Source organism: Salvelinus alpinus, chromosome 11 (genome assembly GCF_045679555.1).
Source record: "Salvelinus alpinus chromosome 11, SLU_Salpinus.1, whole genome shotgun sequence".
In the NCBI taxonomy this organism is placed as follows: domain Eukaryota; kingdom Metazoa; phylum Chordata; class Actinopteri; order Salmoniformes; family Salmonidae; genus Salvelinus; species Salvelinus alpinus.
This window is the reverse complement of record NC_092096.1, coordinates 54,009,679-54,022,565: the sequence shown is the minus strand read 5'-3', so window position 1 is coordinate 54,022,565 and position 12,887 is coordinate 54,009,679. Positions and strand designations below refer to the sequence as shown.

At 42.5% G+C, this 12,887-nt stretch overlaps 1 protein-coding gene across 2 annotated transcripts; it reads left to right on the top strand.

The window, feature by feature from the left end:
- Nucleotides 1-3,235: 3,235 nt before the first annotated feature.
- Nucleotides 3,236-12,426, top strand: LOC139534423 (lipid transferase CIDEB-like). Of its 2 annotated transcripts, XM_071333562.1 has the most exons (6): nt 3,236-3,866; nt 4,000-4,146; nt 7,814-7,937; nt 8,171-8,329; nt 11,532-11,722; nt 11,827-12,426. In XM_071333562.1, the coding sequence occupies exons 2-6, from the start codon at nt 4,121-4,123 to the stop codon at nt 11,966-11,968; spliced, it is 642 nt and encodes a 213-aa protein (XP_071189663.1). In that variant the 5' UTR covers nt 3,236-3,866; nt 4,000-4,120; the 3' UTR covers nt 11,969-12,426. The 2 variants fall into 2 exon arrangements, with proteins under 2 accessions (XP_071189663.1, XP_071189664.1); XM_071333563.1 differs by lacking the exon at nt 3,236-3,866 and having other exon boundaries at nt 3,996-4,146.
- The last annotated feature ends 461 nt before the right edge of the window (nt 12,427-12,887 follow it).

Genomic DNA, 12,887 nt, shown 5'->3' with positions numbered 1-12,887 from the left:
ATAGTTATTGGGGTCAAATTTGTCTCCACTTTTGTGGATTGGGGTGATCAGTTCTTGGTTAAAAATATTGGGGAATATGCCAGAGCTGAGGATGATGTTAAAGAGTTTCAGTATAGCCAACTGCAATTTGTGGTCTGTATATTTTATCATTTTACTGAGGATAACATCAACACCACAGGCCTTTTTGGGTTGGAGAGTTTGTATTTTGTCCTGTAGTTCATTCTTTGTAATTGTAGAATCCAGTGGGTTCTGGTAGTCTTTAATAGTTGATTCTAAGATTTGTATTTGATCATGTATATGTTTTTGCTGTTTGTTCTTTGTTATATGCTATAGAGACAAAAAGATTGGAGAAGTGGTTTATCCATAGATCTCCGTTTTGGATAGATAACTCTTTGTGTTGTTGTTTGTTTAGTTTTCCAATTTACCCAGAAGTGGTTAGATTCTATGGATTCTTCAATTACATTGAGCTGATTTCTGGCATGTCGTTCCTTCTTTTTCCATAGTGTATTTCTGTATTGTTTTAGTGATTCACCATAGCGAAGGCGTAGGCTCAGGTTTTCTGGTTCTATGTTTTTGGTTGGATATGTTTCTCAATTTCTTTCTTAGGTTTTTGTATTCTTCATCAAACCATTTGTCATTGTTGTTAATTTTCTTAGGTTGTCTGCTTGAAATGTTTAGATTTGATAGGGAAGCTGAGGTCAAATATACTGTTTAGGTTTTCTACTGCCAAGTTTACACCTTCACTATTACAGTGGAACGTTTTGTCCAGGAAGTTGTCTAAAAGGGATTGAATTTGTTGTAGCCTAATTGTTTTTTGGTATATTTCCACACTATTTTCCTTCCAGCTATAGCATTTATTAATATTATTCTATTCCTTTTGCTTTGATGCCTCATGATTGAGCATTGCTCTGTTCAAGTAGTGTGTTATTTTGCTGTGATCTGATAGGGGTGTCAGTGGACTGACTGAACGCTCTAAGAGACTCTGGGTTGAGGTCAATGATAAAGTAGTCTACAGTACTACTGCCAAGAGATGAGTTACAGGTGTACCTACCATAGGAGTCCCCTCGAAGCCTACCGATGACTATGTACATACCCAGCGTCCGACAGAGCTGCAGGAGTTGTGACCCGTTTTTGTTGGTTATGTTGTCGTAGTTGTGTCTATGGGGGCATATGGGGGAGGGAATGCTGTCACCTCTAGGTAGGTGTTTGTCCCCCTTTGTGGTGAGGGTGTTGGGTTCTTGTCCAGTTCTGGCATTTAGGTTGACACAGACTAGTACATGTCCCTGAGCCTGGAAATTGTTGATCTCCCCCTCTAGGATGGAGAAGCTGTCATCGTTAAAGTATGGGGATTCTATTGGGGGGATATAGGTAACACACAAGGACATTTTTCTCTGTTGAGATCATTTCCTTATTAATTTCTAGCCAGATGTAACATTTTCCTGTTTTGACTAATTTAATAGAGCGGGTTAGGGCTGCTCTATACCAAATTTGCATACCCACTGAGTCTCTTCCCTGTTTCACACCTGGTAGTTTGGTGAATGGGACTACCAGCTCTCTGTAACCTAGAGGGTAACCAGTGAGTCCGTCTCCTTTATACCATGTTTCTTGTAGGATGACAATGTCTGTATTTCCAATTTCTTTGATGAAGTCTGGGTTCCTGCTCTTTAGGCCAAAAGCAGATGACCTCACACCTTGTATATTCCAGGATGAGATAGTAAAAGCTTTCTGTTCCATAGTGTCTAGTGTTGTTTTTGTGTGGTTTAGGCCCGGACCATCACAGTAGGTGTGAGCAGAGCATGTTGAGCATCTGATACATACTTCTTAAGTCACAGGATGGGGCTTGGACGGGTGTAATAGTGGGAGTTGGGCCTGTTGCTCTGCTCACGGCCTGGTCATATGTCCTGCTGTCATGTTGAGGTCCTTGCCGCAGGGGCGGGGGGCATGGGGTGGGCAGAAGTTGCATAGGTCTGATATGGGGGGGCCTATATAGGGTTCGGCCAGGGTTTGCTTGGGGTGGTCTTAGCTGGTTGCCCTGGTCTGTTTTGTAGGCTTGTTCTGTCTGGATTGTGTGGACTAGCTCTCTGAGCTCCACCATGTCTCTCTCCAGCTCTGTGAATGTATCCCTCTCAATGATGGAGAAGCGGTGCAGTTGTGGGACCTGGGTGTGTTCAGTGCTGAGGGGGTGACTATCCTCGTCTGCAGGACAGTTTGAAGAGGTGTGATCAGGCTCACTCAGGATGGGGGAGTCGTCACAGTGTGAGAGCTTTTCCTGGGCCAATACCTTCTCTCTTTACATTGGGGTAGTTCTTATTAGCACTGTGCCATGACAGGGGATGGTTTGTGTGAAAATTGCTTACATTCCCCTCTTTGTAGTAGTCAGCAAATAGTGTCTCTGGATTGTCTTTGAGGAGTTTTTTTGTAGTTATTCCTTGCAGGGTTATTTTTAATATCCATGGGGTACTGTATTGATCTCTGGACAGGGATAAGCCATTGGGGCTTCTAAGGCCTCTGCATTTGGGTCGGGGTCTGTGAAACTCTCCTGCTATTGTTGGGCTCAAGAATGTTCACACTTCTGACTTCACACTGTTCTGTCTGTCCTAGCAGCTTGGTAGCTTAGTATACTTATTTTCTTAGCTTTATATAACACAATTGCCTAGAGATTATTTTCTTTTACTTTTTGGCTTCAGACTGAATATTATTCATTCAGTTTTGTGTTGGAACTTCATCTGAATGGAAATATCTGACTTCCAACTTCAGTGCGTTCAAAATAACAGGGAACTCAGAAAAAATGATCTCTGACTGGGAAAATCTATTTTTATATTTATTTAACTAGGCAAGTCAGTTAAGAACAAATTCTTATTTCCAATGATGGCCTACACCGGCCAAACCCGGACGACGCTGGGCCAATTGTGCACCGCCCTATGGGACTCCCAATCACGGCTGGTTGTGATACAGCCTGGATTCGAACCAGGGTGCCTGTAGTGACACCTCTTGCACTGAGATGCAGTGTCTTAGACTGCTGCGCCACTCTGCCATCCAACTCGGGTCTCGTTTTTGAGCTCAGACTTTCCAGCCTGATGATCTTTTGACGTCAATATTTGACCTAGTTTTTCCCGAGTTCCCAGTTGTTTTGAACCAGACATAAGGAACGCTGTTTGGGTCTTTTTCCATGTTCAAAACAACTGGGAACTCAGAAAAATACGAGGTTAAATCATGACGCAAAGTCAGAGCTCTAGAAAGAGCCCCGAGTTTACGAGTTGGATAACTAACAGGTCAAATCAATTTCCCCTGTGGGAGCTCGTTTATTTTCCGAGTTCACAGTTGTTTTAAACACACGGGTCGAAAACCATAGATTTCCGAGATCACAGTTGTTTTGAATGCGGTAAAAGTAACATTAGCACGCAATCAATGACTCTGAAGATTCGTTTCATCAAGTAGTTTTTCAAACCGTGTGCTACTGAAAAAGAGATCCCACTACTTTCGCTATGATTCCGGTGTTTTCTTCGATTCCAAGTTGGTTTCAAACACCGACCTCTAGTTGATACCATACTTACGATGTAGTTAGGATTTTTGTTCATGATACGTCATCTGAACGGTATCTCGAAACACTGCGGCATTAAGATTTGATTGATATTATGGAGAGAAAAAAAACGTTTATATGAACGCTGATTTTCATTGTTGACCAGCAGGTATCACTGATCTGCATTGTGTTAATCTCCGAGTAATGAACCGTTTCTCCGCTTTTCGGCACAGTTTGCTGAAGCCCCAAAGGCTTCTGAAAGCCACCGTTTCACATTACTAGTGACGTATGCTCTTCATTAGTATTATCGTAACTTCACTGAAAGAGGGTATAAAACTGCTGAAAGGTAAAACGTTTTACAAATGTGGATTGAATGCCATGCCACAGTAAATTATATGGTCAATGTTATCATCTCTCTCACGCACGCACACGGAGAGACAACGTTGCTCTATGCGTCTCTATCTGATTCATCGTCATAGGTCACTCACGGCAAAGTCCATCCAAAAGAAATTGGTGAGTCAGACACGCAGAAATCGAGAGGCCACAGCACTGACACAACAACAGGAGGAAAAACAAAAAAAGATTTAGAAAAAGTGGGATATGGAGACAACGTCATCACTAATAAAGTAAGTAGTTACTTCCTCCTAATTTCCCACATTTTGGGTTGCAACAGCTCATTCTGAGTATTTACGATATAAAATATCTCATTGGAATTTCAATTGTTCAATCAATTGTTATATTTTGAGATTCTGATTTGGTAAGCACGCTATTGTATACTTTATCACTCACCGTTGGTTACTTGTTTAGGTGTGGGTTGTTGAAGGGCCAGGGTAGGGCTCATCAACTATAATGAACAATTTTTTTATTTATTTAACCAGGTAAACTAGTTGAGAACAAGTTCTCATTTACAACTGCGACCTGGCCAAGATAAAGCAAATCAGTGCGACACAAACAACAGAGTTACACATGGAATAAACAAGCGTAGTCAATAACACAATAGAAAAAATAGTCTATATACAGTGTGTGCAAATGGCGTGCCGCAGTGTTTCGAGATACCGTTCCGATTTACGTTCCATGAACAAAAATATAAACACAACATGCAAAAATGTCAAGGATTTGACGGAGTTAAAGTTCATATGAGGAAATCAGTCAATTGAAAAATGTATTAGGCCCTCATCTATGGATTTCACATGACTGGGAATACAGATATTCATCTGTTGGTCAAAGATACCTTACAAAAAATGGGCCTCAGGATCTCGTCACGTTATTTCTGTGTATTCAAATTGTGTTTGTTGTCTGTAGCTTATGCCTGCCCGTGCCATAACCCCACCTCCATCATGGGGCACTGCTCACGCTCACAACGTTGACACCAGCAAACCGCTCACCCACATGACTCCATACATGTAGTCTGCTGTTGTGAGACCAGTTGGAAGTAATGTCAAATTCTCTAAAACAACATTGGAGGCAGCTTATGGTAGAGAGCTGAACATTCAATTTTCTGGCAACAGCTCTGGTGGACATTCCTGCAGTCAGCATGCCAATTGCACGCTCCCTCAACTTGAGACATCTGTAGCGTTGTGTGACAAAACTGCAAACATTTTAGTGTCCTTGCACCTGCGTAATGATCATGCTGTTTAATCAGCTTCTTGATATGCCACACCTGTCAGGTGGATGGATTATCTTGGCAAATGAGAAATGCTTACTAACAGGGATGTAAACAAATTTGTGCACAAAATTAGAGATAAATAAGCTTTTTGTGCGTATGGAACATCTCTGGAATATTTTATTTAAACTCATGCAACGTGGGACCAACAGTTTACATGTTGCGCTTATATTTGTGTTCAGTGCAGATTCAGCCGTGGGCCAATTTGTTCTGGTGCAGGTGGTTGGGGGACCGGGACATAATAAAAAATGTAGACTGCAAATTGACCCCAAGAAGCCTAAAGTTATATATTTGACTAAAACATAATCATTTCAAATCTTGATTACATTTGGGAACATTGTCCTGCGTAGGGTGCCGGCTTTCGGATGGGACATTAAAATGGGTGCCCAGACTGTCTGTGGTCATTCAAATTCCCATAGCTCTTGTAAGAGTAGGGGTGTTCACCCCGTTTTAATGGCTAAATCCCCAACCTGTCCAAATTCCATCATGGCCACCTAATCATCCCCCTCATTCCTAATTGGCATATATCACTTCTCACCTCTCCACCTGATAGCTGATGTGTGGTGAGAGTTCTGGCACCAAAATAGTCGCCGTGCATCACTGAGGTTGGTGCTACACATTGATGGTGGATGAGGTGAGTTTCCCCCTACTATGTAAATACTTTGAGTACCTCAGTTGATAGAAAAGAGCTATATAAATCCAATTAATTATTATTATTTGTATACGATCACATACAGTATGTCTCTCTATTATGCAATACTTGGGAACAGATTTCCCAATTTAAAATCACTTGGAGCTGATTTCCTGGTGTTTTTACAGTCTTTTATGGCCAACAATGAAAAAAAATAAAAATAATTATATATCGTTTTTTTTCTTTTTCGGGCCACCAGTTGGGGAACCCTGGCCTAGGGAGTTGGCAAAAAGGCACAGTGACAACAAACCACTGGAACATTTATATAATTGAGGCCTCTAATTGGAGTTGGACTTATTTCCACACTTTGTCTCACAGACACTGTATTGCCTCTACTACCACATTCATAGATGTTAACTGCTGTAGCGCCTATTGACGATAGCAAAACTCCCCCGGTCAGAAGAGACTAAATGCCCCAACGCTTGCTGTAAACATTATCACACATCACTTGTGGTACTGTTTTGGAGACATAAAGAAGTATCATATCAGCGAGAATTTTTTTTCAAAAAACAAAAGTTTAAATTACTACACACCTCTTTATAGGGTTAGTGCTCACAGCCATTTCTCCATGTTACAGCGCTTGTGTAGTAGAAGTGTAGTTTATTCGGATGGAGGCACCCATAGCTGTATGGATCTGTGCAAAACTGCTACAGTTACTGCATATTTCTTTATTTGAAGGGTTCTTTCTCGCTGATGAAAGGGCCATATGTTTCGAAACCCGTATCGCAAGCGATGATTATTGACTTTTTCTAAACTTTAAAACACAGCGTCTGGATTGTAGTTCACACGAGCCAGTCGTGGGCGAAGCTAATCGCTTAAACCTGTAAGGAGAAGGCAGAATGCCTCAGTTTTCGAGAGCTACACTACATGACCAAAAGTATGTGGACACCTGCTTGTCGAACATCTCATTCCCGAAATCATGGGCATTAATATGGAGTTGGTCCCCCCTTTGCTGCTATAAGAGCCTCCACTCTTCTGGGAAGGCTTACCACTAGATGTTGGAAAATTGCTACGGGGACTTCCTTCCATTCAGCTACGAGCATTAGTGAGGTTGGGCCCTGATGTTGGGCGATTAGGCCTGGCTCGTAGTCGGCGTTCCAATTCATCCCAAAGGTGTTCGGTGGGGTTTAGATCAGGGCTTTGTGCACTTCCACACCAATCTCGACAAACCGTTTTTGTATGGACCCTAGCTCTGTGTCCCGGGGCATTGTCATCCTGAAACAGGAAATGACCTTCCCCAAACTGTTGCCACAAAATTGGAAGCACAGAATCGTCTAGAATTCCATTGTATGCTGTAGTGTTAAGATTTCCCCTCACTAGAACTAAGGAGCTTAGCCCGAACCATGAAAAACAGCCCAAGACCATTATTCCTCCTCCACCAAACTTTACAGTTGGCACTATGCATTGAGGCAGGTAGCGTCCTCCATGCATCCGCCGAACCCAGATTCGTCCGTGGGACTGCCAGATGGCGACGTGTGATTCATCGCTGGAAGAGAATGCGTTTCCACTGCTCCAAAGTACAATGGTGTCGAGCTTTACACCACTCCAGCCAATGCTTGGCATTGTGCATGGTGATCTTAGGCTTGTGTGTGGCTGCTCGGCCATTTTATCACTCTTACTAGCTCTCAGTGAAATATTTGTATACCAAATCAATCTTCCATAGTGCATTTGTATCTATGGACTAGGTAGAAGTTGTCCCTAACTGCTGATACAGTCAGGTTGTACATCCCCTTCATGGTTCTGGTTAGGATTGGTGTGTGTGGTAATCTGATACAAGAATAGGGCAACTTCAAGCCTTCCCCGAGACCTGTTTGCGTGACAATGACCGTAGGCGTTGATAAAACCGCATAAACAGATCTGGGACCAGGATAGGCAAATTCTACATCAAGCTGGCTGTGTCTGGCCTTGTGAACATCTTCTTACTCCTCTTCCTCCACAGGTCTGTGACCAGGCGGGTGTGGTCGTCGGCCCCTGCCCATCAGAGACCGTTCAGGGTGTGTTCCCATGACAGGGGCACCAGGAAGGGCATCACAGCAGGAACCCTGGAGGAGCTGAGAGAGAGGGTGAGAGAGAGACGGACATGATGAAAATACACAAAGAGAAAAAAGGGGTTTATTTTTATTATAAGGCCATGAGTGACCATGTGACCTGACCAGGAAAAGCTCTGGGCTGTAGTTGTATAAGGACAGGTCTGGGATCTGGAGCACTTGCCAGAGAAGAATGTATTTGTGCCTTCAAAATACATACACTGTGTCTGTATGTCCTCTGAATATATCTACCTTTGTTGCTACCCCAGGTGTGCCAGGCTTTGATGCTGTGTTTGTCCAGTCTGGCTGTGGTGCTGGTGTGTGAGGAGGATGGGACAGTGGTGGACTCTGAAGACTTCCTGATGTCTCTGCCAGACAACACAGTCCTCATGGCCCTGGAACCTGGACAGACATGGAAAACCCCTCCGGTAGGTATGTCCTGATCTACACTACCGGTCAAAAGTTTTAGAACACCTACTCATTCAAGGGTTTTTCTTTATTTTTACTATTTTCTACATTGTAGAATAACAGTGAAGACATCAAAATTATGAAATAACACATGGAATCATGTTGCAAAAAAAGTGTTAAAGAAATCAAAATATATTTGAGATTCTTCAAATAGCCACCCTTTTCCTTGATGACAGCTTTGCACACTCTTGGCATTCTCTCAACCAGCTTCACCTGGAATGATTTTCCAACAGTCTTGAAGGAGTTCCCACATATGCTGAGCACTTGTTGGCTGCTTTTCCTACACTATGCGGTCCAACTCATTCCAAACCATCTCAATTTGGTTGAGGTCGAGGGATTGTGGAGGCCAGGTCATCTGATGCAGCACTCGCCTTCTTGGTAAAATATCCCTTACACAGCCTGGAGGTGTGTTGGGTCATGGTCCTGTTGAAGAACAAATGATAGTCTCACTAAGCTCAAACCAGATGGGATGGCGTATCGCTGCAGAATGCTGTGGTAGCCATGCTGGTTAAGTGTGCCTTGAATTCTAAATAAATCACAGACAGTGTCACCAGCAAAGCACCCACACACCATCACACCTCCTCCTCCATGCTTTACGGTGGGAAATACACATGCGGAGATCATCCGTTCACCCACACCGCGTCTCACAAAGACACGGCGGTTGGAACCAAAAATCTCAAATTTGGACTCCAGACTAAAGGACACATTTCCACCGGTCTAATGTCCATTGCTCGTGTTTCTTGACCCAAGCAAGTCTCTTCTTATTGTTGGTGTTCTTTAGTAGTGGTTTCTATGCAGCAATTCGACCATGAAGGCCTGATTCACACAGTCCCCTCTGAACAGTTGATGTTGAGATGTATCTGTTACTTGAACTCTGAAGCATTTATTTGGGTTGCAATATCTGAGGCTGGTAACTCAAATTAATTTATCCTCTGCAGCAGAGGTAACTCTGGGTCTTCCATTCCTGTGGCAGTCCTCATGAGATCTAGTTTCATTATAGCGCTTGATTGTTTTTGTGACTGCACTTGAAGAAACTTTCAAAGTTCTTGACATTCCGTATTGACTGACCTTCATGTCTTAAAGTAATGATGGATTGTTGTGTCTCTTTACTTATTTGAGCTGTTCTTGCCATAATATGGACTTGGTCTTTTACCAAATAGGGCTATCTTCTGTATACCCCCCTACCTTGTCACAATACAACTGATTGGCTCAAATGCATTAAGAAGGAAAGAAATTCCACAAATTAACTTTTAACAAGGCACACCTGTTAATTTAAATGCATTCCAGGTGACTACCTCATGAAGCTGGTTGAGAGAATGCCAAAAGTGTGCAAAGCTGTCATCAAGGCAAAGTGTGGCTATTTGAAGAATCTCAAATATAAAATATATTTGGATTTGTTTAACACATGTTTTGGTTACTACATGATTCCATATGTGTTATTTCATAGTTTTGATGTCTTCACTATTATTCTACAAAGTAGAACATTGTAAAAATTAAGAAAAACCCTTGAATTAATAGGTGTTCTAAAACTTTTGACCAGTAGTGTAGGTATCTCAACTTGAATGTGTTTTGTTAGCACAATATGTACATGTGTGCACACCCTTGTCAGATGATTAAAGATAAGTAGGGTTCGGAGTTTTTCTCTCCCACATGACCCGATCAGGAAAATCTTAAAGGCCCAGAGTTTTTCCTGGTTAATAATGTATAATATATGCCATTTAGCAGACACTTTTATCCAAAGCGACTTAGTCATGCATGCATACATACATTTTACGTATGGGTGGCCCCAGCGCGAAACAAACAGTAGCAGTGCATGGGTAAAATCACTGGGGAAGCCAAGCCAGAAAAAAGCCATATTACAACCTACGTGTTGTGATAATTGCGTTGTGTGCTCTATAACCTGCTAGTTCATATGCCTTGCGACTGTGATATATAGGCCTAATGCCGAGACGATAAGAAAAGACAGTGGCAGAATAAATTAAACCACACCTTTGTTTCATCACAAAACCGGAGAGCAACCTCTGTCCGGTGAAGTCCACAAAGCATATCACATGTAACAAACAGTTAGGTGACCTACAGCATGGTCAAGCAAGTTAATATTTTCAGACTACTAAATAACTATTGATTTAGAACCATGGAGTTACCACCATTCTAGCACCATTTCAACATCATCAAATCTGTATTAGTCTAATACAGTTACAACTGTATTTAGTCCAATCAGCGTAAGCTAAATATGATGTGGCTATCCATGGTTCTGATTTCTGTGTGTATGTATCTGTGTGTGCATTCGTGCAAGTAGAAAAAACATGTTGACTCACCCTACTTGTTGAAAAACGCCAATGCCATCCTCTCTTTCATGTTGACGAAATGGTCTATGTCATACAGTACACGCTTGTATTTTTTGTTTTCTTAAGCTACCTGGCTAAAATGCTTGCTGGCTAACCTAACTTCCTTTCATGGGCAATGTTAGCTATTTAATGTTAGCCTTCTACATCTAGCTACATATTAAACTTACATCCTCTCAGGCCAGGGGACCATTGTATACATTTATGGTTGGATCAGAATCGCCATTATAATCATTGGCCAGTACAGAGAATTTGAAGTAAAACCACAAGTCCAAATCCCTGTCTTCATCCATGGCTAATTTAGGAAATGGACAATTTTAGCTAGCTAGCCACTGGAGGACAACAACACAACGAGATATAACAATTAAAGTTGTTTTTGTCAGTGACCTATTGCTCTCGATGTGATTGGAGTGAAGCCAAATCCAAACTGGCTTCCCTTTACATTTTTTTTTGTGTGCCAGGACCATTCACAGTTGAGTTCACTCGGTTTAGCTCAACGCTGATTGGCTATTATTTGATACTTTTTTTTATCAAGGGAGGCCAAACGCTAGCTGGCATCCCTTGCATTCAATGCTACGGGTGGCAACAATCTTATACTCTTTGACCTGACAGCATCAGATAGATGGCCTACACATATAGACAGAGGGGCGCTGTGAGCTCTAAACCAACAATGCTACCGTCTCTCCTGGAGTAGGGTGCTGATCTCGGGGTCAGCTTTGCATTTCCCCTACTAACCTGATCCTAGATCTGTACTTAGGGGAAACTTAACCCTGGAGCGTCTCTCCCTCTCACACCATATCCTATGCTAAACCTACAGGGTACAACGCTCTCTAAAGCCCAAGACCCCAACCAGCCGCGGACAGGAAAGGATATAGCCTGCGTGACCTTTGACCTGTACCGGCAGAACCCCAAGGATGTGTTTGGCTCCCTGAACGTGAAGGGCACCTTCTCAGGCCGGTACTCTGTCAGCGCCGACTTCAAATGTCTGGGGCCCAAGAAAGTCCTCAGGTGAGTAGAGTAGAGTGGAATGGGAGGAAGTCTTGTCCCTGGTGGAATGTGTCTGTAACAATGGTAATTTATAATACTCTCTCTTTCCCCCTTCTCTCTCTCAGAGAGGCCCTCCGCGTGGCCTCCACCCTCCTCCAGGCGGCAGGTCACATGTTAATCTCCTCAGCTAATATGATCAAGCGGCTCATCGAGGGAGCAGAGTTCTGGCAGCCCCAGAGGGCGGAGGTTGCAGAGTGCTGGAACTGAGACAGTTGAGGCTGTAATTAAGGCTTTTTGAGTCTATGTACAGGTCCAATCTTAAAACGAGCTCAAGTTAGGACATGGCCCTATAAAGTATTGCTCTAGGATCAATGAAGAAGAGAAGAGATCCAATGTTTATTAAAGCTGAACACAACAACCACACTCGTAGTAATACCAATTGCTGCAGCGCAACATTCCTATTTGTCTGTTGAATTTTAAATACTGTACCATGTGTATGATAGCGTGATGCAAGGTTGTGATGAAGCTATGTGCAGAAAGACTATTACTCACATGGGCGTGTTGTAAAATAGGATGCATCTATTTCTATAAATTTTGGGAATTTCCCATGAAAGTAAGGAATTGAATAAGAAAAAAAAGAGTAGGCATAAATGTTTTACTTTCTTTGTAGTTTCTCATCACTGTCTCATTTTGTGTTCAATAAATGCTTTCAGTTGTTACATTCAGACAGTCACCTGTCAACAAGGTAGAGGTTCGCGATCCAAAATATAAAAGAAAGATACCCAATTGCAGAACAAGGAGAACAGTTATTTTTATTCACAAAAGGGAAGAAACCTGTTCACCACACAAAGAACCAGATACGACTCAACATGCTAGCTCTGAGATTTTGATACTGCAGGCTATAGCGGAGTTAGTGAAGTCAAAATAAATGATCGACTTTCTTACTACCGATAAGGACACACCTTATGTTATGTCCCAATAATCTCTGTTCTCCCAAAGTGTGCACTTGTTCACTTCCCTTAATGGACTCACCCCTAGCCCATGTCTACATCAATCCAATGATTTTAACTTTATGGGGAGAAATGAACGCGCAAGTGCACACCTCAGGAGGAAGGAGAGATTATTGGGACGCACCCAAGGACATAGGTTGTCGCAGGTCTGGTAGTTTCCCCAATTCTTTACACCC

Excerpts from the sequence above, each read along its gene's own strand:
- LOC139534423 (XM_071333562.1), top strand. The coding sequence starts at position 4,121 with ATGGAGACAACGTCATCACTAATAAA. Across the intron at positions 4,147-7,813 it reads ACAACGTCATCACTAATAAA|GTCTGTGACCAGGCGGGTGT; the intron begins GTAAGTAGTTAC and ends CTTCCTCCACAG. Across the intron at positions 7,938-8,170 it reads TGGAGGAGCTGAGAGAGAGG|GTGTGCCAGGCTTTGATGCT; the intron begins GTGAGAGAGAGA and ends TTGCTACCCCAG.